The 25319-nt window shown below is 42.3% G+C and overlaps 1 protein-coding gene across 4 annotated transcripts in view; it reads right to left on the bottom strand.

Moving 5' to 3' along the window:
• The window catches only part of LARGE1 (LARGE xylosyl- and glucuronyltransferase 1), a 365026-nt gene that overhangs the window by 200945 nt on the left and 138762 nt on the right, over positions 1 to 25319 (bottom strand). For all 4 annotated transcript variants that reach the window (XM_044986889.1, XM_044986872.1, XM_044986881.1 and 1 more), the window contains one exon: positions 3209 to 3510. In XM_044986889.1, coding sequence (XP_044842824.1) covers positions 3209 to 3510 — 302 coding nt within the window. The remainder of the gene's footprint in view (positions 1 to 3208; positions 3511 to 25319) is intronic.

Raw genomic sequence — 25319 nt, 5'->3', positions numbered from 1 at the left:
GGAACCTCCTGGGGAGCATAGGCAATATTCTATGATCTTCAGTCCTAGCCCTGGTATTTGCTCCAGTGGAATACTGGGCAGCAGTTTGGGGCAGAAGTCAGCATATGCATCTCATTGACTTGGAGCTGAACACAGCCACCTGTACTATTAGTTGTTCTCTTAGCCACACATTAACATCTAATTTATATGTATTGGCCTATATGGCTCCCCAAAACTTCAAGGAGATGCCATCATCCTGAAAACTGCCTGGAGAGCTATGCTGGATGAAAACAACCTGCTGCGTCCAAGGCTGACAAAAGATGCAAGTAAGCAATGCATAGAAGATCTGCATGTCTCTGGAAGTAAACACTTACTCAACCTGCAATTCCTGCTGACTTACTATGACTGACTTTGCGACATCCTTTAGCAGCAGCCACTCATGTACTCATGTCCAGTGTTGCCAGTCCAACACCAATCTCAGATGAACCAAGGCATAGTGAGGTCAACAGCTATGTCCTCACAGAGTGAAAGCCACTCTAGTACCGAGAGGCAGGCATGCTGACAAACATTAGAAGCCCTAACCTATGACCACTTGTTTGCTGCTTGGGACACAGTTCCTGGACTTAGTTTAACAAGCTGCTGACTGGAACCACCAGAATGGCTGCCATAATGGAGAAATTTGGTTTAGCCCAATCTTCAGTGTGATTGCAGGGCAGCGATGTGGACGGTCAAACACATGGTAGAGGAGTGCACGAATAGAAGATCGGAGGATGGAGTGAAACACCTTGCTACTTTTGATGATGAAGCAAGATGGCTGAATAATTTAGATATTGACTTGTGGTGCATGTGACAACTTCCACACTCAAATCTGCAAAACTCATATCCAAGTATGAAGCCACATACCCTAAGAAAGCTCCAGCTGTCACAAAATGTAGCAGACCACCACCATGAAGACATCCCCCTAGTGCTCTGCTTTGTGCTAAGTCCAGTTCTAAACCATTGTCTGGATATTCAAAGCCCTCCATGACATTGCCCATTGCAACCTAACAGCGCCTCTCCCTCTGCAATGATAATCTCCCACAACAGCTACATTCCACCACAACAATACATCTGTCCACTAGTAATGGGAGGTCTACGAGTGCAAGACATAGAACTTTCACAAGACTTGGATCTAGCTAATGCAAGCAAGAGATTAGAATGACCACAGACCTGATCAGACTTCTCTGCCCCTCATGCTACATTACCCCATCAGAACAGCTATCCCAGCCCACAGGACACAATAGGAAGTGGTGGCTAGGCTGGAATATGTTGCACATGCTATAAAATGTTAAACATCATCAGCTACATCATAAATATTGTAACAGAAATCATGTTATCAGAGAATAAATTTTAATCACAATTAATTGCATTTTCAAATGTTTTATTATTATTAAAACTACCCCCAAATGGAGAGTTATTAAATGTTTCAAGATTTAAAGAGCTCCTTGACTGTGATCAACAGTCTAATACCAGCACTTTTATTCTCCCACAGAGCTCTAGCCTCGCCCCTTCTTTTGTACTGCTTCCCAGACTCTTCCCCTTCTCTACTCCACACCCCAAGCCTTGCTACAGGCGCTCTTAGGTCAGAAATGTAGAAAGGTTCAGTTAATACCTCCAAATTTCAAAACACTGAATGTGTGCGTGTGGGTGGGGGGAGGAATACTGCCCTCACACACAGAAACACAGAGCTGGCATCTCCAGTAATAGCATAAACAATGAGACCCCTGGCAAATCTGATAATAAGGAAGTTAAAATTAAACTTCCATTGCTGTCACTGAATTATAATGTGAATTCCTTAAGAAGGAGGAAAAGCTATTTCGTTATCAACATTGCATGTGGTTAGATAGGGGACGGCATGCCCAGTGAGGTTTCATGTTTTATATAACCATTGCCTCCAGCTAAACCCCACAGAGGAAGCACATGTATTTCTGGAAGGCCACTTAAACTATTTTCTTTTTTAATAGCTATTCACTTGCTCTAAATTGGTTGAGGGCATTGAGGTTAGGACTGAGCTAACCAGTACTTGACTAAGAATAAGTATAATTTATTTACTTAGGGCCTTATCCTCCTGCCACTGAATTCTATGGCAAATCTCTCCTGTATTACAGAGAGCAAGATCAGACCTTCATTGTTCGGAGGAAAAAGTCTGACTCCCCACCTTTAGCCCCAGTATTACATTTTTTGATTGTCAGAAAAAAAGCCCAGCACTGGAAACCTGTGTTTTAGTTCTAATAGATACATCAAATTTGTCAGATGAATAGACAGCAGACTTAATTTTATATGAAGAGATAATTAAGACTAATTTTTGCCCCTCAATCATATTATTTTTCACCTTCTGTTTTTTCAGGAAAAAAACAAGATAAAAAGGATGACAGGTATCAGATTAAACGTGTTAATTTTTTAATGGGGGAGGGTAACCTATTTTTGACTCTCCTGCCCCTGCTAGTTTGGCTTCATTTTGAACTAGGCCTCATCCTGGCTTCCCATTTTACACTTGAAAATTTGTGGATGCATGTTGATATCATTTAGATGTCCAACTACCTGATTTGCAGATACAATAAAATAGTTGAAAGTCTACATGACATCCACTGCAAACATGCAGGTATAAAATGAACGACTACTCAAAAACAGACACCCCCTTATCCCAAGCCCATGGAATTGACCAACCTCTCCTAGAAGAGTCTGCCATAGCTAATTGTATAGAACATGTGGCTCTGCATCAGCTGCTACTAGATACTCCATTGATAGGCAATTCAGAAAAGCAAACAGATTAGACAGCAGCAATCTAAGGAACAGAAACTCAGAGTTGTGCTGACAGGACGGCTGGTGCACAAACAAGGAAGTAAGGTTTTAAAAAGCACTGTGTCCTTATCAGCTCATTTGGAAACATCTGGGGCCAGATTCACAGCTGACATATATCAGCGATGCTTTAGTGCAGTCAATAGAGGCTGGTTTACATCTGAATCTGGACCATGAGAATCAAAAACAAGACATCAGCCATAAGGAAGAAAAATTAATATTTTCAAGAGTATCAAAAGATGACAAAAGCAAACTATACTGTAAATCTATTAGAATTTACTGCACAACATCCCTTGAAGGGAATTGCAGCATTTTCAGAAGCACATTCCTTGGGTGAATAAATCCCCCCTCCCCCCGCATTCATTGTTTCGGGTAATGCTTTTTGTTTTACCTCACACTTCTCCACTGCTGGCTGCTGCCCACACTCTGAGCTGTTCCCTGCCACGATGCCAGCCCGCAGGCTCTCACTGTCCCCGGTCCCCTCCTCCATGGAGTAGGTTTTTGAATGATTGCCACGACGGTGCGTTGGGCTCCGGCTCTGCACCAGGCTGAGCTGCTTGCGGAGCGCCCGGTTCTCCTCCTCCACCTCCCGCATGCGTATTTCCAAGCTCTCCCGCTCCCGCTGGTTCGAGGCTGTGTAATGAGGGCTATGGGGCTGAGATTCGATTGGCGACAGCGACGCCGCCTTCCCATCTAAGGGATGGAAAATAATATCTGGATGAGAGCAGGGTTAACATTTTGTGTGTGCTTTACATAGCAAAAACAGACAATTATTTCAAATAAATCCACGTCTTATATAGACTAAGGTCCCGATTCAAGAAAACACTTAAGCACATGGTTAACTTAGGCAAGTGCTTCAGGCCTACTGACTTCAAGTCCTATTAACTTCAAGGGAACTTTAAGTACATACATAAAGATGAGCATGTCTGTCTTGGACAGACATATTTGCCAGAATCAGGGCCGGAACTGGAAGATAATGAGGAACAGGAGGATTTAATATAATGACAATTAATATATTGTTAGAGGAAGTGGCAATTAATATACAGTGAGGGAAGAAAATGTTTTTTAAAAAATGGATGAGACAAAGTATTTTTTCTATTCCCCCACCCAAAAAATTGCAGCATTTCAGGTGTCACATCTTGCCAAGAATTGACCCTGCATGATTTCATGTGTGAGGGAGTGATTTACATCACTCAGGAGAGACCCAAGATGCATGAGAAGGAAAACATAATTACATATAATGTACCCAAGAGAGGATCATTCCACCGTCTGTTCCAGGTGTGTTATTGCCACAAGGGTTTAGAGAGAGAAAAATGGAGAGAGGCAGCCAATCTTTTAGTGACAGAGACATTCTTCCAAATTGCTTTTAACAGAGCAATATATTCATGGCAAATGTTTGAGAGGTGATTAAAAAAAACAAATCTAGTGTTAAATAATTTTCAGTTAAAATTAAATGAGACCAATAAAAATGAATGGTTACAGGTGTCCACAGAGTAGCAAGACAGTCTGCAGTTAACAAGGGCTAAGTTCACTTCAACACGTCACTGCAATGAGGATGATGGGTGAATGCCTTGTGCCTAGTACTTCTCAGAAATAAACTTTCTGCTCACATGCATTTAAAAAGGCTGCACTGTTTAACAATTCTCCGCACTGTGCACAATCACACTGGCTTTATCAAGCAGTCACCAATTTGTGAATGGTTTAGAAAATGCAAAATCATACAGGTATTGCTGAGCTATCATTATTACCAGGAAATCACCTCGTTCTCAAATTTATCTCCCTGCTGCAAAGACCCTGTTCATCTCCTGCTTCACTCTACTGTTTCTGACTTACTTCATCATCACTAAACTCCTCAAACTGAGGTTATGAAAAACTGCTATAGAAAAGAGAACCAGTTTTCAAGCCTCCACTGTTGCACATCAGATACACACACAGAAATATGCATGCACTATATATTAGTTGCCCTCCCCCAAATCCTGTTTGATTTTTTAAAAATATGAATACGTTTGATAAGTATGTCTGAGTTTGTAAATATGTGTAAAGACAGAATTCTGATGCTTGTTTATTGATATTTGTAACTTGTTAAAAAATCCCAAATAGTTATTTTTAACATAAACAAAACAAAACACAACATTTTCTTAAACTTACAAAGCCAAGCACACAACAGTTAGGAAATGCCAGATTCAGAGTTGCCTGAGCAGCCTTAACCTGCCCCTTTATGAATATGCATTATGACAATTTTTATGGATCACATCCTTTTCTTTCCACTGGATCCCACCTTATTCTGGAACAGTCAACACAAAAATCTAACATTAGCAAAATGACCTATTTTTAGAGCTGGCCAAAACGTGTTAAAAATCAGCAACAATATTTTCCTCATCATTTCAATTTAAAAAAAAATGCAACCAATTCTATAGTTATTGATGACAATCTTTTTATGCCCTTCAAACTTTTTTTTTTTTTTTTTTGGGTAAAAATTCAGAATTTTTGCTGCAGGGCTGGTGACACCTAATTTCTGCAGGCACAATGGGAGGAGGTTTCACTCCTGCCAATTGTTACCAATCAATCTTTGTTTCATTGATTTCAGTGTGTCAGCTGAAATCAACTTTTACTGAAATCTACTGATTTAAACTGAATCCTGCCAAGCCTAGCTATTTGATATGAAGTTCTACATAGAAAGTGTTAAATACAGAGGGACTATTTTTCCTCCAAAGAATCTCATAAGGGCTACTGCAGCAACTCCCTCTGCACTTCTCACTAGCCTTGCAATAGAAGGTGTTTTTCTTAAAACCCCAGCCCCATGCATCTGACCAAGTGGGTATTCACCCACGAAAGCTTATGCTCCAATACTTCTGTTAGTCTATAAGGTGCCACAGGACTCTGTCACTTTTTACTGGAGACAAGTGACTGTGAAAATCTCAGCTTTCATTTAAAAGCCAAGGAAGTTTCTAGTCCTCATGGGTAGAACCCCACGTGGATACAAATATATATCTGCAAATATTTATATCCACGGATATAAATCAGTATCCGCAGGGCTCTCCCAGGAACTGCAGTGGCAAAAGAAGTAGAACGTGGGGCCGCCGCTCCCAGTAGCCAGCGCCCCATGCTGGCAGCTCTTCCCGTGCAGCTATACCACCCCCAGCCCTGTCCGTGTCTCTTCTACGCAGCTGACTGCACCTCCTGTCAGGATCTGTACAGCTGCGCTGAAGGACAGGGCTGGAGGCGGTACAGCAGTGCCGGAGGTGCTGCCAGCGCGGGCCACTGGCTACTGGGAGCGTGGCCCCACATTCTGCTCCTTTCGCCATTCTGCTCCTTTCGCCATTGGAGAGCCCTGCGGATGCCGATTTATATCCACGGATATCTGCATTTGCAGATATAAATTTGTATCCGCGCAGGGCTCGCCTCATGGGTGCAGAGAAAAGCCTGAAAATATGAACTGGTTTGACCTAAAGGCTCAGATCGGAAAGCAAATAAAAAGAATCCAAAACTTAAAAACTAAAAACAAACAAAACAAAAATAACCCAACATGATTATTAAACCAAATTCATGATTTTGGGGACATGGCTCAGGATTTCTGAAAGCTTAGGGTTGGCAGCACTGGTATTGTGAGCATTAAGTATTCTCGTCTGGATGGAGACTTGCAGAGACATTGGCTTCAGTGCACATATAATTACAGATGAACCTCTCTGAGGAGTTTCTTAATGTTGCAGAATAGTTTGAGACACAGGCTTAATCACTATGCCCACTTGACTTAGCCCCTGGTCAGTTTTAAGAACATTATGTATATTTGTTTCACCTGACCTTTAAAGAAAGGTAGGTGGACTGAGGTACAGGCTGATATAAAGGAGCAATAGTATTTGATTGATTATGCTGCTAGATAGAAGGGTTGAGTTGGTTGTACCGCACTTTAGGCTTATACTTTAAATAGTTGGCAGGGTGCTTTACGCTGATATATGGGCATTTTTTATTTAATCTAAATCAAAATAAAATGAAACCATTCATAATGGGGACTGCGTGAGTTTGGTCTGAGAGCTTGCCCAGGTAAGAATACAAGGAATCAGACATTGTGCGGTGAGGAAACTAGAAAGCTTCTGAATGCTGTAACAAATATTAATAGAGCTATTCATGTTTGTTCTTCACTTGGTGTTGCTGATCCAGTGTTTGGTCCTAAGCAGGCTCATGCCTATTTTATTTTTATACTGATGTCAAGCCTTTTACCCCAATCCTTCTGTGCTAATAACATTTTACCTAAGAAATAAAAAAACTACTTGCTAAATTTCACACCTATAGACCACAAACTAAACACTGAAACTGGAGTAATTATGGTATTGTATCCAGAAGGCAGTGGTTTATCATCACAGTAGGAATGGTAGATCGCAAACTGCTTCCCATGTCTTAACCCTTAATGAATCCATGCAAATTTATTAACAGAAAAAAAAATTAATTCTGTAGTATTATCCCTATCTTACATATGGGGAAATTGAAGATCAAATCGGTTAAGAACGTAAGAATGGCCATACTGGGTCAGACCAATGCTCCATCTAGCCCAATAGCCTGTCTTCTGAGACAGTGGCCAGTGCCAGATGCTTCATAGGGTATGAACAGAACATGGCAATCATCAAGTGATCCATCCCCTGTCATCCAGTTCCAGTATTTGGCAGACAGAGGCTATGGGACACCAGAGCATGGAGTTGCATACCTGACAATCTTGGCTAATAAGACGTATCCTCCATGAAGAGAGAAGAGTGCCACCTACTGGGCACTTATACCATTTCCTGGAGCACAAGGCGTTTTTTCTTGCAGGCTCCCTCACCGAACCACAGTCTCAAAATGACCCTCCTTAGCTTACAACAGGGGTCGGCAACCGGTGGCTCGCGGCTCGCCAGGGTAAGCACCCTGGCGGGCCGGCCCGGTTTGTTTATCTGCCGTGTCGGCAAGTTCGGCCGATCGCGGCTCCCACTGGCCACGGTTCGTGGTCACAGGCCAATGCGGGAGGCAGGAAGCCGCGGCCAGAACATCCCTCGGCTCGCGCCGCTTCCTGCCTCCCGCATTGGCCTGGGACCACGAACCGCAGCCAGTGGGAGCTGCGATCGGCCGAACTTGCCGACGCGGCAGATAAACAAACCGGGCCGGCCCGCCAGGGTGCTTACCCTGGCGAGCCGCGAGCCACCGGTTGCCGACCCCTGGCTTACAAGATCATGCATTCACAGCCCAGGTGTGTAATTTGCCCAAGGTCACAAACTGAGCCAGTGGCAGGGTCAGGAATAGAACCCTTGAATTCTTGGGTCCTAATACCATGTTGATGCCACTAGGTAAGTACACCGCTACCTCGATATAACACAAATTTGGATATAACACGGTAAAGCAGTGCTCTGGGAGGGAGGTGCTGCGCACTCCGGTGGATCAAAGCAAGTTCAATATAACACGGTTTCACCAACAATGCGGTAAGATTTTTTGGCTCCCAAGGACAGCGTTATATTGAGGTAGAGGTGTACATTGTCTAGATGTTTCTGCTAAAATGATCAGGAGTGAAAAATTCTTGACATAAAGGCACTGCCTACCATAGCTCATTTAACTGAGTTAGTAACTACACTGTCCATGCCTAGACTAGGAAAATACATTGTGTTTAAAAATGCATTAGTTAGCATGTTTTAAAACACTAGTGTAGTCAGAGCTTAACACCTTTAAATGCATATTAGCTGGCCATGGTCAATCCTAGGCTCACTCCAAGATAAGATGAATGTTACAATTAACACTTCACACAGATAACCTTTCCGTTTGTCTTATTGCAGACCCAATAAAACAATGCTCCTTTAGTTTGCGTTCAATTCACATTTGAAAGGTTTTTCTTTGCAACTTTAAGAACAAGAAACTTAATATTTTAAAAACAAAAGCTGACATTCTGCAGAAAGAAACGGGGGTGGCAGGTGGCCACCCTTGCCAGTTTGCCTCTGGATCTCCCATGAGCAAGTTCACTCAAAACCCATTACATGGCAATTTATTCCCACAGGGAGCCTTGCAGAGAATTACAAGAACTCTAGATAGCAAGAGAAACAAGAAGAGCAGAGAGAGGAATGCTAACATAAATGCTCTTTGTAGGTGGGTAGATGTTTTCTTTTGTTTTGGAACACTGATTCAACTTTAATCACCTATTACCTCTGCAGCTCCTGGACTTCTGGCTCCGTTAACTCATGGCAGATGTTGGTTACAAGGACCACAAGGATGAAGTCAGGTTTGTTAATGGTTTGGTGTTTTAATGTCTCTGTCTCCACACAAGGATCCTAGGGGATGCTAAGTCTCTCATTTCCACACTCACTGAGAATTTCTTCTCCTCTATGTCTAGGACACAGTTTGCAAGTCGCTCACAGGTGATATCAATTGGAACTGGATAATGGTGCCTGGCGAGCTGTATTGGTAGTAGCCTATAGAACTGCTAAGTGAAGCCCAAGCAATTTAATTTATTACTGCAGAAGTCTGAAGTGTAAACACAGCATCCTCTAATTCCAATGAGTGACCCTCAAGAGGCACTTATGAATTTATTATACTGACCAACTTTAAAAAAAAAAGGAGGGGGAAGAGAAGGTAAATGGATTTTGTGCCTCTGAAGATGTCATGTTGCGAACACTGAAAATTCAGGTCCTTGGAACAACTGCAGCACAGGAAACAGCAAGTCAAGCTTCCCCACATTACCTGGGTAAGTTTCCTCATCCTTGACCTGGAGGGACCATTTCCGCAAGTATTAGCTCGAGTTGCCTTGGCCTATTCAAGACTCAGTTCTGATAGTGCCAATAAAAGTGCCATTAGTTACTGCACTGAATGCATCAATTGTTTTCACACATGACACCAATCGTCAGGTACTTACCACTTTTGGTTGCTTACTCCCCTGGCCTGGATTCAGGTTCCGATTTGGCAAAGACCGTTAGCATGTATTTAACTTTAAGCCCATGCTCAAGTTCCACTGAAGTTAATGGGACTTAAGTTAAGCACATACTTATGTGTTTTGCTGAACTGGGGGCTCAGACATGAAATATCCAGCCCCACTGCATCCCAGCCTAGCCTGCAGCTCTTTGCATTATTCCTTTCTCATCCCCCACAGCAATCCATTGTTACAAACATCATTCTCTTGAGCAAAATATCCATTCACAATTAGTGTGTTTGGAAATTATATACATTATTACACTCAAAAAACAACATTAGAAGAATGTAATGGTTGCAAAGTCGAACGCACAAAAGTTAGGAAGTGTATGAATTAATTTTGCCAGTGCAACCTTCATTTGGCCCCCTAGGCATATGCGTTATGACAGTCATTAGTTACATGATCACATACTAGGATTCCTGCCTCTTCAGTGAAAAGGATGGACAGTGTTCAGTGAAGGAGCAGCCATTCTATATTTTGTGTTTTCCTCCTCACTCAGGCCTCATTTACTGCACACAATTCAAACCCTCCTCTGAAGACAAAATTGTTAGTTTCCTCATGGCCTTTTTCTATGGTGATCACCACTAAAATATCTGAGTGCTTCACAAACATTAACTTATTTTTACAACCCCCTGTGAGATGAGGGTACATTACTAGCTCAATTTATAGTTGGGGAACAGAGGCACAGACACATTAACATCAACAGGGTACACCAATTTGGGGTGTCCGATCTTGATGCGTACAGCCTGATTTTTCAGAGAACTTGATGTTTTATAGCACTTTATATGTTCAAAACACAGCTCCCATTGACTTCAGTTGCAGTTGTGAGTGCTCTCACTTCTGCAAATCAGATGCCAGGGTCTCAGGCTGGTTACCTAGCAAAAGAGGAAAACACAACATAATGACCATCTGTGAAAAGTTGGTTCAAGTGACTTGCCCAGCATCACAGAATTCTGCAGCAGAGGCAGGGATAAAATTTAGCTCCCCACAATGGATTTCAACTGCCTAAACCACTAGACCAGTGGTCCCCAACCTTTTTCGTCTGACGGGCGCCGGACGACAAGCCACTGTGGCCGGCGGACGAGCATCCGCTGAAATCCCGCCGAGAAGCAGCAACGTCATTAGGCGTCGCCACCGAAATGCTGCTGACAAGCAGAGTCATCCATAGGCGTTGCCGCCGAAATGCCACCGAAAATCAGCATCATTTCGGCGGCGACGCTTCTGGATGACGCTGCTTCTCAGCGGCATTTTGGTGGATGCTCATCCGCCAGTCAGTACGCGGGTGCACATAGATGCCCCGGCGGGCGCCATGGCACCCGCGGGCACCGCACTGGGGACCACTGCACTAGACCATACATTCTCTTCCTGCAAATTCACATTCACTACACACCTTCCTACCCCTGTTGTGTGCTCCAGAACATGAGGGCAGCCTAGGCTCCTGCTTCTCTCGTGTTCCTTGAGCGGGTCCTGAGGGAGGGTGCTCCTCGCCCACCATTCACCCCTGGCCCTCCAGAACTCGTGTATGGGCCCCTGCCCTGCGAGACTTCCCAGCCGCCCATGACATGTGACTTAAGTCTGCTAAATGCCATCCATCTGGTCTGCCTCTGAACTGTGCCCAGGAAAGATTTACATGCACTCGTGCTTCACACCATCCACTTCCTTGCGTCCCACTCTGACACCAAATGGCGGGACCTGCTGCCACCTAAGTAGGGCGAGGAACCCTGGTGGGGCCAGTCTCTGCTCCACTCTGGTCTCACGACCCACCAGGGATATTAGTTGCCGGCTCCTTCATGGAGCCGTAAGCACAGCTGTGTACCTGGCAAAATTCATGAACTCTTCCAACACCTGTCCCTTTTGTGACAATTGGGAGACCCAGGCACACATCTACACAGAGTTTCAGGTTGCAGCCCCTCTTCCGACCCCTCCAGAACCTCTTACTGCGGTTCTGGCGGAAGTTTTCCCTGCACCTCCCGATGGCTGCACACCCCATCCACAACCCCACAAAGTCACAGGACCTCTTCATCAACCTCCTCCTGACACTGGCAAAGACAGCCACCCATCATACCCAGAGGAGGAAGCTGAATGGGGGAGGGAGGTGCGCTCCCATTGAGTCTATTTCCGGTGCTTTGTCCGCTTCAGTCTTTGGGCAGAGTTTCTTTGGGCGGTGTCCACTGGATTCTTGGACACCTTTGAGGAGCAATGGGCACTGTCCAGGGTTCTCTGCTTGTTGTCCACCTTTCGATCCCTGATTCTTTACCTCTGAACTCACCGCTGTTCCTGTTTTTTTCATTTGTTGTGCCCAGAAATTAACTGTAGCCTGGGCTCAGTGGTTCTGCCTCCTTACTTGAGGAAGCAGGCCTTTAGTTATGGGCAGGCCAAGATCCGCCCACCCTAGTACTACAAAGAGTACAGTACACACCTTCCTACTTCTGCAACAAACGAGGCAGAGAGCCAACAAACAGTGGCATCATTCACAACTCAGCCCCAATTCATCCCCATAGCACCATCCCTCCTGTGCAGTGAATGACACACCACACAGTTCTGTGGAAAAAAATAGTACTTGATCATGTCATTAAGGACTGTATCATAATGCATATGCAGAAGGCTGAATTAATGTTGCATGAGCAACCTTAATTCTTTCATTCCCTAACTAGTGCTTGGGGTATTAAATTAAGAAAGGTTGAGGATAAGGCAGTAAAATATAGAAAGAGTTCGCATCAATCTAATGGGCCAAAGGAGAAACCCACTAAACATAGCATGATAAATCTGCTAAGCAGGAAAATCATCATTCCCATCAACCCCATCCCCACTGACCTATAACCTTCCAGGGTCACACAGGCACAACCCCTTCCTTCCTTGGACAAGAGGGGGCAGAGGACAGAACTAGCAGCATGGCAAGCCAGGAGCAACAGAGAAGCTGGAGGTTAGGGGAACTGTATACAGAGCAGGCTGAAGCAGAAGCCAGGGAACTGTGGGAGAACGGGGTGTGACTTTTGGACACTGCAAATGGATTCAGGTCTATGAGGAACTCCTGGAAAAGTAACAATGTCTGGGGCAGAGAGATAGTGCAGAGGGGTTCCAATGGCATACCCCACTAACTGATCCTGCCAGGAAACCTGCAACTTCCTCCTTGTTTTTAATATAAAATTGTACTGGAAAGGGCATCCCAGACAACAGGTCTGAAGAACCCAACCCTCAACGGACTGCTCCGCAGGAGTCCCCAAAAGAACATCTATACCTCAATTTGACCAGTAACTGTTTAAGCCACTGAACCTAGGGTATCTGCAACTTTTGCCTTTTGTGCCATCCTTGGTAAAATACCCCTTCACTTTAGCCGTATGTTTGAGTGGTTTTGGAGACCCACCAGGACTAGCACCTACATAGCTTGCTGATGAAGCACTTTCAGTATTTATCTCCATGTCGCGGCAAGTACCTCAGAGGTTTGGTGTACCACAGACCTGAGCAGCTATAATAGTTACAATATTATGTGTTTTCCTCTGAACGTGGCACTGGTTCTTTCAGTAGTATTCATTTTCTGTAGACAACCAAATTTCCTAACTAAATGTTAAGATTCCCATCTTATTTGTAAATTAAAAACAAGAGCCAGCAAACATTAACATACCTTGTTAATTTCTTTGCCTACAAAATAGCCTCTCTTTTTTTCCCTCCTCCTGTCTCCCTCCTTATCTTCCCCTCTCTGCTTGCATTGCCTGGCAAAATTAATGTGTCCACAAGAAAAAGACTAAAAATAACATCTCCCACCTATTTCTTCCAGAAGCGGAGCTGAAAGAAAATACAGTTTTATCAGGATGGGTATTGAGAGAAAGTAAGATTTTATCAGGGACTTGGCTTGACAAAGATAACGTTATCAAGAGGGGACCTTGGCAAAGATAACACATTATCAATATCAGGAGTGAAGCTTGGGGAAAATAACATGTTAATACCTATTAGGTTCTAAATCAAGCATCTGTGCGCTTGATGAATCGTTATTTTTTCCAAGCCCTACTCCTGCAAAGAAGCTGATTTTTTGGCAGACGATGCTTCTGGACAACACTTGGTGGAAATGCTTTCTCTAGTAGCACTAGAGGGATTTTCTCCTTTTTAAAATGTTCTTGGTGAAGGATGCCAGCCTGACAGCCCTTGAGGCTAGAATTTCTATACCCAGAACAGGATAGCAGGGCACACTTCCATACAAAGTCTCTGCAAGTACTTCAGGAGGACCACATGTAGGGAAAGAAGGCCAATCAGGCCCCAATACCCATTCTGCCCTTGACCTCTCTCTACCAAGTCTGGGAATTGTTGCCTATTATAATGATGGTTTCTGGGATGTGAGCACTTGCCTACTAAGATGCAGACTGAGAACAGCCATCATCAATCAGATGATAACGGCTTTTGGTCACTACCAACCATTTCTGGATAAGGAATGGCCAACTCAAACTGAAAATGCTCCATATCTCATTACTAATCCCCTGAGCTGCTCCGTAGACAAAGTACAATTACAGCCAGCTCCTGAAAATGTGAAACAATTCATAGTACTGTGAACAAACCCAAATCGTTACCTCAATGTGGCAGAACGTGGGTGTCTACAACTCATTATTTGCCCATCCCTGGGATAATTATGCTTGGAACTAGGAGGGGAGTTGCTCACGGGAGTAGGAACATGGGGTGAATAATAAAGCACGCTAGGGAAATATTCATTAAATGATTTCTGCAGGGAAGATATTGTAGCCAGCTGAATTTCTCTGGCTTATAGTGGGGAGCAGGAGGGAAAACAACAGCAGCTGCTAATTTTAAGATCTTCTGTGGAAGAATCACACCTCTTTTTGACAGTCACCAATTGGATACCTCATCCTTGGGCCCCAGCAACTTCATTATTCACGGGTGTGGCCATTTAAATGAAAACAGTACCTACTACAGCCCTTATTCAGAAGTCCAGCCCTATTCTGCAAAATGCATGCTCAACATTAGGCAGGTGCTTAAGTCCCTCTAAAGTTAAGCATGTGCCTAAGGGCAGTCAAAGGGTGTTATTCCTCACAGCTGTACACCCTGCTGCTATCATTAATGACACTGGGGGACAAAGAAGTAGAACTGTTCCATGTTGGCTTCTGCTCAATAAAAAAGATGGAGAGGCAGAAAGAGAAAAAAAAACCCACCCTCACCACCCAAACCAGTGTTTTCCAGTGTTTTTTAAAAGCACAACATTGGTAAGAAAATAGTATTTGCAAGCTCATAAAAGGGTATTACAGATACCTTTAGGTTTCTAGGACTGCCACAACAGTAACCACAGGCAACAGACAAAAATGCTAACTCAGGGCCTAGTAGTAGTTAATTCAGATTCTCCTGCTGATGAGTTGGCTCAGCTGCTCATCAATAGAGACTCCAGCTGATAATTATTAAGTTAAACTTCTGAGCAGTATTTGCATATGTAAAGGGCGCTTTCTCTGCTGTAGCAACAATGAAGACTAGAATGCGTTTCGTGATTGTACAGCACTTGCATTTAGGGGATTTGGGTGAGAAGGCCTACTTTGCATATGCTTTCGTATACTAATCATGTCAGCCATTTAGGAAAACTAAAAAGCTACACTTAAACATACAGACATATACATGCAGATGCAAAAACCTGTTGACCTAAATTTAAGAGTTAAATACTCTTATCGCTCAAACTGAGCCAAAACACCTTTAACAAGAATCCTGCCATTTTCTCAAAAAACACAAATGTTAGAGTCTGGAAATTCCATGTTAAGGTTCCACCTTAAACAGAAACCCCAAATATTCAAAAGAGAGGCCAATACACAGGTGAGACATCCAAATAACAACCTTAACTCTGCTGTCATAGCACCATCATGAGAACAACCAGAAACCAGAATGTAGTTTTCTGGCTAGATAACATTCTCTAAGGTGCTTTTGCTGAAATAAGGGATAGTGTTTTTCAATGTTAGAAAATTTGTTTGCCTGGGAACTTCCTTACATTTTGAAAAATGCTTAAGAATTGCTCTGTGACAAGAGACCCTGCAGACCTTGCAAACCATTCAGAAACTCCAGTGGACAATACAAATTGACCACAGATGCAGACTATTGTTTCCAAGACATCCTCTGACCTCCAAATATAGCTTTCTCCTCCCATTCATAATACTGGACCTCTTGTCTGCCACATGGCTTTCCATCTTCTACTTCCTCCAGACTGGAACCACCTGCTCTGTATCATTCTCCGCTAGCCACACCCCCCATCATGGCCATGCCCACTTTGCAAGCCATGCTTCAAACTGAGGCATGCATATAGTGCATATGGATGTTTTTACATATACAGTCTTCCACATTTTGTTATTTCGGTAACACCGCCTTCAGTTTACATAATAATTAGACCTGTTTGAATACTAGGTTATTTTTCTATGGAGATTTTCAATTTTTCATTAAAAAAAATGAAACCTAAAAAAATTTCACCCATTTTGGGGTTTGGGATTTTCCTGATGAAAATTCCAAAATTTCCAAGGAAAGCACACATCTTCCGTGAAAATGTTTATTTAATCAAAAATCCAATTTAAAAATTTTGAAAGATTTCCAACCAGTCCAATTATAACACCATAGAACCTATAGAAGGCTCACCTAATGTCCGTATAGCACTGCAGGAGAAGTGACATTTGTATTTACATTTGCTTCAGGGATAAGAGACGCCAAAAACTCTGCAAAACACAGTAGAAAGATCTTTGTGTAACCCAAATTTACACAGTGTGGCTCTTCATCTTCCAGTAGTGGCTGGACCATATAGAGGTTTATGAGTCCACCACTACAGCCTTTACATTAACAGACCTGGGTCATTTAGCTCAGACTGCACAAGCTGGTGCTTTTAGATCCAATCTGAGGCTCAATTCCTGCTGTTCCCCACCCACACACATTATGTCTGCAACATATACTCATACTAAACTCTGTGTGAGCTGCTTAAAACTTTCTAGAAATATTTTACTCTAAGATGAGATATGTGAAGCCTGAGTTGGTTTTGGCTAAGCAGAGAGGGTGGGATTATAAACAGAGGTATGATGAGATGTGGGTGTCCAGCATCTGAAAAATCAGGCCTAAGGCTTACAGCTGGGAGTTAGTTTCAACGTAACTATGGAGGAACCCATGTCCATGCCCATATATATTGTTATGGCAGTAGTCACGAGATGGCGTTGTTATGTGTGGTCTTATAAGTTCTTTTTCATAGCATGCAAGCATTCTTCAGTCTTTGAAGAAATGCTGCAGTTAGTTTTAGGATACAGTCTGTGCTGGGTGGTGTTGCAAGCAGTATGAATGTTTGCTCTATGCCTTAATGTTTGTATCTGGAGTCTATTCTTGGGGCAAAGGTGCTGCCTTCTAGGGTTGCCAGGCATCCGGTTTTTGACCAGAACGCTTGGTCAAAAAGGGACCTTGGTAGCTCCAGTCGGCACTGCCGACTGGGCCGTTAAAAGTCGGGTTGGCAACTCAGTGGGGGCCCAGGGCTGCTCCCGGAAGCGGCCACCAGGTCCCTGCAGCCCCTAGACACATGAGCGGCTAGGGAGGCTCCATGCGCTGCCCCCACCCCGAGGGCCGGCTCCACAGCTCCCATTGGCCGGGAACCGTGACCAATGAGAGCTGCAGGAGCAGTGCCTGCGGATGCGGGGGCAGCATCTGCAGACACGGGGGGCAGCGCCTGCGGGTGCAAGGGCAGCACGCTGAGCCTCCCTGGCTGCCCATTCATCTAGGGGCTGCAGGATCCTGGTGGCTGCTTCCTGGGAGCCATGTAAGCACAGCCGAGAACCCGCCAGCCCAGCGTCCCATCTCGCATCCAAACTCTCTGCTGGAGCGCGCACCCTCCTAACACGCTGCTCCAGCCCCTTCCTGCACCCCAAACTCCTCATTCCCAGCTCCACCCCAGAGCCCACATCCCCTCCCGCACTCATAACCCCTCAGCCCCAGCCCAGAGCCCCCTCCTGCACCCCAAATCCCTCATCCCTGGCCCCACCCCAGAGCCTGCACCCTCAGCCAGAGTCCTCACACCCTCCCGCCCCAGCCCGGAGCCCTCTCCTGCACCCTAAGCCCCTCATTTCTGGCTCTATCTGGAGCCCACACCTCCAGCCCAGAGCCCATACCCGCACCCCCCGCATCCCAACCTCCTGCCTGGAGCCTGCTCCTGCACCCCAAACGCCTCATTCCCAACCCCACCACAGAGCCTATGCCCCCAGCCGGAGCCATCACCTCCCTCCCGCACCCCAATTCCCTGCCTCCGCCCAATGAAAGTGAGTGAGAGTGGGGGAGAGTGAGCAACGGAGGGAGGGGAGATGGAGCAAGCAGAGGTGGGGCCTTGGAGAAGGGGTGGGACCTCGGGGAAGGGGTGTTCAGTTTTGTACTATTAGAAAGTTGGCAACCCTAGCTGCCTCTGAAATAGGCATAGATGTTTTGACTGAGATTTTTGAAAGAGGGGATTGCCTGTATGCTGACCAACCACCTCTTGTTCAAGGACTGTTTTTATTTACAGGTTATATGAAAGTTAAATTAAGAAAATACCCAGATGTCACATGACTTATTTATCTTCCAATAGAAAAGTGACCTGCAAGGCCTGCGAGTCTGCTACTGCTCAGCACAGAAACAACAGTACAAACATGCATATACACACACACACAAAAAACAAAAAAAAATCCTAGCTCTGTCAGGCAACGTGACCTCTCTACTTTCTAAAAAAATATTTTATACATGCATAATACAAGTGGAAATACCACAAGTTTATTTTTCTAATTTAACATACACCTGTGTTATTTCAAAGGTGACAGAATAGTGCATACGTTATTAATAGTCTTCTAGTATTCAGAGCTTTCTATTCTCCCCACTCATTTCCATCACTTTTCATTCGTTGCACCTGTCATTAAGCCACTTCAGTCCTGAAGAACAGTGAGAGAAAAATGCAAATAACTGCACATTCAGAATACACGAAGGCTGATCTCTGTTATGACATTTATCTTCACTTGTGAGGAGAGACAAAATAACTCATGAGTGAGTTCCCCCTCCTTCCTTATGAAGAAAAATGTCATAACAGATCATCATCGAGCAGATACAGCAAAAAGTCTCACAAGTAGCTAGCAAAAGTAAAATCACTTCATAGCTGTGATGCAAACAGTAAGCAATATTTCACAGCTATGACATCGGGGGGTGAAATATGACTTTTAAAGTGACAAAAGAAAAAAAAAACAAGCCACATTTTGAAAAAAAAATAAAATGGTGGTGTACAAAATAAAGTGACCTGGATGGTATGGTGACTGGCTGAATTACCTCTGACAGCACCGCCCAACCATAAGCTGTCCATAAGTGTTCCTGTAAACTGAACTAAATTTGTAAGCATATTTAAAAGCTTTCCCTGTTTCTCTGTAACCCTATGTTTTCTAAACAGAAACCCAAAAAATTGCCAGAGCTGGCTAACATATTGACAGACTCTGGTTAAAACACATTTTTCTTATCAAAAACTTTAGCATATCCATCAGGCTATAACCTTCCAGTTCTGATGAAATCACACATCACAAAGGGTGAAATCCTCACCCCACTGAAGTTAATGGCAGTTTCACCATTAGCTTCACTGGGATCAGAATTTCACCCAAGGGCTTTCCTCCACTAGTTATGTCACTAGGCTCCACTGAAATGTATTAGCAAAGGAAATCTTTCTGGGGGCAGGGTTAAAACCCCCCAGATATTTTGCTATAATTAAATAAATAAAAATAAAAGTATCCCTCCTACTGAGGTACAGTTGGTGAGTACATAGTGAATCTGAGGTGACTCCTACGGAAGCTACTGTAAGGAAAAGTAATTCTTTATATGATTTTGTATTGATTTATATCTTGATCATGCTTGAAGTCAATATGAGTGTTGGTCCATTTGCAAAGAATGAGCTGCATATATAAGAATCATTAGACTAGATTTCATATTTATGGTAACGGTCGCAGTCAATATATAGGAAATTTACTGAGCTTTACATTTTTTTTTGTTATAGAAGCAAAGACAGCACATTAGGAGCATAATCCCATTTCTACCAAAGTCAAAGGCAAAACTCATTGATTTCAATGGAAGCAGGAATGGTTCTAATATTGCATGAAATTTTGCATGCATAGGTCATACTGTTATTAATCATTTTTATGTAGCACCAGAAATGCACGCAGCACTCTACTGTGATAGGTCAGTATGTGGTCATGTCCCCTGTGCCCCATAACAAACAAACAGTGTTTCCTGTGCAGCAAACAAAAGAATACCTTTTCAGAAAGGCTGAATTTACTAGGTTTAGATATCACCAAACAGAGGAAATCAGATATTGTAGCCTAATGTATGAAGTGCGTGTTATATACTAATTTAAGTTTAGGTTCTGATTCACAGAAGCACTTACACATATGTTTAAGTTTTTCCCTATTCAGGACAATACTTAAGCATGTGCTTAGCTTTAATCATGCATTTAAGCCCTGTGGATGTGCTTAAGTGCTATCCTAAATAGGGATGTTTTTCTGAATCAGGGAAGTAGAGCTCAATTCTTGAAGGCTTGTTACAAAAATACTCCCCATTTTCTTCGCCTTTGTCAAATGGAGCAATACCTTTCCAACACATAATTGTCTTCAAATATATTTCTTAAATGCAAAATATTTTTGTGGAAGGATTTAATAAAATAAATACTATTAATATATGATTTTACTTAAACTTTCTGTAGGCTAGCGTGTGACTGGAAGTCATAGCCAGTGGTCTCCACACATTACACATACAGTGCACTAACTGTTTGTTTGAGTTCTTTGGCAAGATTTATTTTTTTATTTATTTTCCTTTGTCAATATAAATGCTTCCACCGCATTCTGAACCAAAGGGAGTTTGTCTGGTTGCTGATTATAGTCTTGCAATCGCCCTTAATTTTTGTTGGTGTACTTTCATTAAAATTTCTATTAACCTTCTTTCATCAATGTGATTTTAGACCAATTCATTCTTACCACTTTTCTAAAATAGAACAGATCAAACCTAACCAAAAATATCTCACATGTACAAAAAAAAAGTCAAGCTGGAAAATAATAGTTCATCCACATAAAAATACTGTATCTCTGAAAGCAGCCATGTTAGCCTTCAAAGGTCAACTTAAACAAGGCACATTAAAGTAGCTTCCTTTTCCCACTGTTGTGTAATATCTGCCTTGAGACTCATGTCTCTCCGGTTCTGGTAACAGGAAAGTGGTGGCTCAGTGCCCCACAATCAGGTTCTGGAAAAGTCAGCTTTCTGGGTCAACAGCGACAGGTAAGAGCATATATTCAGCATAGCACTATGCCATAAAGGTTACGTTTCAGCAGGAAGTGTCGAGTAGCCATACATCCTGCAGGCCTCTATACAGTGACATATTTCGTGTTCCGTCTCACACATACAGAGACAGAAATCGATTGTAAAGACTGAGGCAGACAAAGGCATTACAGCAGCATCAGTACTATGTTTATAAGTTATTTCTTGTTTTTAGTTAAATTGCCTAGGGTGGTTGTGGAATCTTTATATGCCTAATGTTAAATGTTTTTGCCCAGTATGCTGTCAGTCACAAATTCAGAAAGACAATTAAAGAGTTAAAAATTCTTGGTTGCTTTGTTAGGAGTTTTTAAAGACTACTAAATCAATGCCTTTTCTGAGGTAATAGTTAGCATTATTTTAAAGCTTTCAAGAAGGGAACGTTAGTCCAAATGGAAGATGTATACCAAAAAAACCCAAAAGGGAATAGATTTCATTGTTCATTTAGTCAGTCACTGCCTTTTGGACAGAGACAGAATTCAGATTCACATGCATTCAAAATACTATATAGAGAAAATCATTTATGTACATTGGTGCCTCCCCAATATTCGTTCTTTTCATTGCCACCATCTGGACACCTGAGCTGCAGATTCCTGCTGAAAAGTTCAGACCAAACATAAGATAATACCAACTCAGTTCCATTACACAGGAAAAGGTGCCAACCCTAAACAGGTTGTTAGGTAGTGAAAATTTAACTCTGTCAATAACATACAATGCAAATTCTGACATAGCAATTACATTTTATTTCATTTAGGGTCTACCCCTTTTATGAGTGATCTGTTTTTCCCTGCATCACTTGCTCAGGCCTTAACAAGGTCCTGGTGATCCTTAATACTTTAGGGCAGGTCTACTGTTCAATCATTGCAGCGGCGCAACTGCACCAATGCAGCTGCACCACTGTAGTGCTTCAGTGAAGATGCTACTACGCGGACGGGAGAGCTTCTCCAGTTGGCATTGTTAATCTACCTCTGTGAGAGGCAGTAGCTACGATGAGGAGAGAATCTCTCCTGTCAACACAGCACTATATCTACACCATGGGTTAGCTTGGTATAACCGCATCGCTTTGGGCTGTGGATTTTCACACCCAGGAGTGATGTAGTTCTACAGATGTAAGTTTATAATGTAGACCTTACCTTAATGTCAAAACCCACCATTCCCCAAATACCCTCTTCACTTCTAAATTTCTGCAAACTCTATCTTCATCCTCTGTGTAGCTGTGCAAACAGTAATTCTTCCTCATAGGCTGATACTGATCCTGCTCCATGGCATTAGTCAGCAAAAAAAAAGTTTTGAATTCTCCAGCCCTCCTCTCTCAACTTTAGCCTTCAGCACCCCAAGCAGAGCTAGATTAGATTTAGATTTAGAGTTAGATTAGATATATCAGTCATGCATGAGAGACCTGAAATCAGGCCTAAACTGAAGTTTCCCACAATCACACAGCTACCAGCACATTTTATTTAACAAAAGAGGCCACATAGAAGTCTATGGTGCATTCTTTGCTACATTTCTGAATTCCATACATTGTCTGAATTTAGCATGTCATATAATTTACAATGCGTGAACATCTACTGTTTTAGGAAGCAAAGCTGTGAATCCTGCTTGTGACTATTTCTGGTTAAAAAAATTAACTAAATTTCATGTGTAATTTTGTTGGGTTCTTTTTAGCGAAATGTATAATTCCTTGCCAGATGGTGTTTGAGTTATCTAAACTATTAACCTAAACTTAATTAGGGATGAACTAAGGTAATTAAGCAGGGGGTGAGGTGGCAGAAGTATTCAAGACATCCAACATCCAATATAAAATACAACTTTATATATCTGAGATGGGAATTAATCATAAAACTGTGCTTAAAAATGCAAATTCATTCAGAAACAAACTTGACTTAAACAGTAGTTACTTGCAAATAGTTTAAAATGTGACAAATTCTGAACTAGCTGAAGTGGGCACAACTCCCACTGAGATCTTTAAAGAGTATGGCTCACTTATAAATATTATCGGTATACTATAATTGAAAGTCACCAGATGGTGCTATTTCAGATAGTCTTAACAGTGGTTCTTAAAGAAATGCTCCATTGTTAATTGTGGTGCAGTTCTTTTAGACTGTTTCATGACAAGTGAAATTTGTTCCCTAATTAAGTCTTGACGGGAATTGTTTCAGAGTTGTAGAACTAATGGAACTGCTGCCCACAGTATATACAGACAAATATATAAAAGGTGCCTTTGAATAAGTGATGAGGAAGTTAATGGAGAAATTGAGTGGACAAAACTGTGCTGTTAACATTTTATGTGATCTCTTCTTTGTTGCCAATTAATTCTAGATAAGTTGGCACTGAACTGGCATGACAGACAGATAAGGCTACAGGATAAAATAGAAGTTTCAAATGCATTTGGGGAGCAGTTTCAAACAAAACTTTTTAAACAATAAACTAAAGGCTACTTGAAGGAGAAATGTCTATTAAAACCTGGTGAAAATATTCCTATTTTATTATTTAAAATCCAGCTCCACAAAGGATGTGTTGGCAAGAATTGTACATTTCAAGATAAAAGCAGTGTAGGATAATTTGTTAGCTCTGTGTCCACTATCCACTATCCTAAAACAATACATATTTCAGGACTATTAGACATTTTTAGATGAAATAGGATGGCAAGGGAAGTATAGATATGTTATGTTTCTGGAATACACAGGCAGAGCCATAACTAAGAATTTTCGCACCCACTTGCGAAGCGGGGGGCATGCAGAGTCATGTGCCCCCCAATCCCGATGTCTGCCTCCCACAGAGGTTTTCAAACTGTAGGGTGTGCCTCCTTAGGAGGATGAGAGAGTCTAGCAAGGTGGCTCAGTGAACCAAATCAAAGCATATTAGAACCCATATGGATCACTTAGGACAATTAAGTGTAGCAGTAAGCTGACAACAAAAGTAACAGGATTCTGCTTGGCTCTATGTTATAGTTCCCATTGAGTATTTTTTATTATTATATACTAACCATTTTTGCCTCATTTGGAAATGAGAAGATAATTTCTGCAGGGGCCCATAATTTAGAATCTTAAGCTCTTCGAAGGTTGATATAGCTAAAGGTCTAAACTAAAATATATCATGAAGAAACAAGGAAAGATAGATTTATGGAGACTTTTGCATCCCTTGGGATATAGCAGATCAAACATCCATATTTTGGGAGGCTGGAGTGACTCCTAGGGATCCCTGTACATGGAGATTCCTGAATGCAGGTCTAAAAGATTACATGTTTATATGTATGTTTACGGAACATATCTCAAATTATTTTGAGGAAAAGAAGAATGCGAGACCAGTGAAGCAGTGCTATGGAAAGTATCAAAGTCAGTAATCTGGAGCCATATTTCATATATTCCTCCTAAAAAGAGACTAGCAAGAGAGACACAAGCCAATTTAGAATAGATATCATATGACCCAAAAACTAAGTATAATCAATCCACAACAACAGAGCTGTTAAGCAGGGTGAAGATATAAAAAAATATCCATTTGAGGTTAGGACAAGCACAGGATAACCTGACCTTAATTCAATTTTTACAACGGAGAAACAGATCAGGTACACCTTAAGTTAACTTGTTGAGAAAAAGGAATACACAAATGCTACGATGGAATATACTTTATTTTAGAAGTGTTTTATAAGTTTTAAAGAATTCATGTGCTACTCCTTATCAATAATCGGTCACCTTTTCTGCACCCAGGGAATCATGAATCTATCCAGCAATATTTACAGCATAGTACCTGATCAGTTCAGAGAAATGTGAAATAAACCTATGGCAACAGAAGATGTCAAGGTAGCTCACACACACACACACACACATACATATACAGCAAGAGCAACTCCCCAGGATCAGAAACATGTTAAGCTGTTGAATGGTTCTCTTGAAAAGGAAATATTACCTGCTTTATTAAATTAAGCAACAGTGATTCCTTTTCATGGTAAGGTTGGTGAGGACACAGCCAGTGCTAATCCAACAGGCAGGGTCATTGACAGAGCTTCTTGAAAATTTTGCCAAAACAATTTCAAATTAAGAATGGCTCTTCAACCAAAACAAAAATTTTCACAGATTTTTTTTTGTTTGTCAATTATTGTTGTTCATGTTGTTTTTCAAGTAAATAAACAAACAAACAAATATGAAGGTTCTTTCCACTTGCTTCCCTTATCCCCTTCCTCCCAAGTAGCCACCATTTTTGCAAGTTCACAAAAAAAGGTGTGAGTTTTCATGTTCCCAGCTCAGTAGTGATCAGATCACTGTATATTTAGGGTCTCAGCTGTAATTCT

Source organism: Mauremys mutica, chromosome 1 (assembly GCF_020497125.1).
Source record: "Mauremys mutica isolate MM-2020 ecotype Southern chromosome 1, ASM2049712v1, whole genome shotgun sequence".
Lineage (NCBI taxonomy): Eukaryota > Metazoa > Chordata > Testudines > Geoemydidae > Mauremys > Mauremys mutica.
The sequence above is the reverse complement of the archived record's forward strand: the minus strand, read 5'-3'. Positions and strand labels throughout refer to the sequence as shown.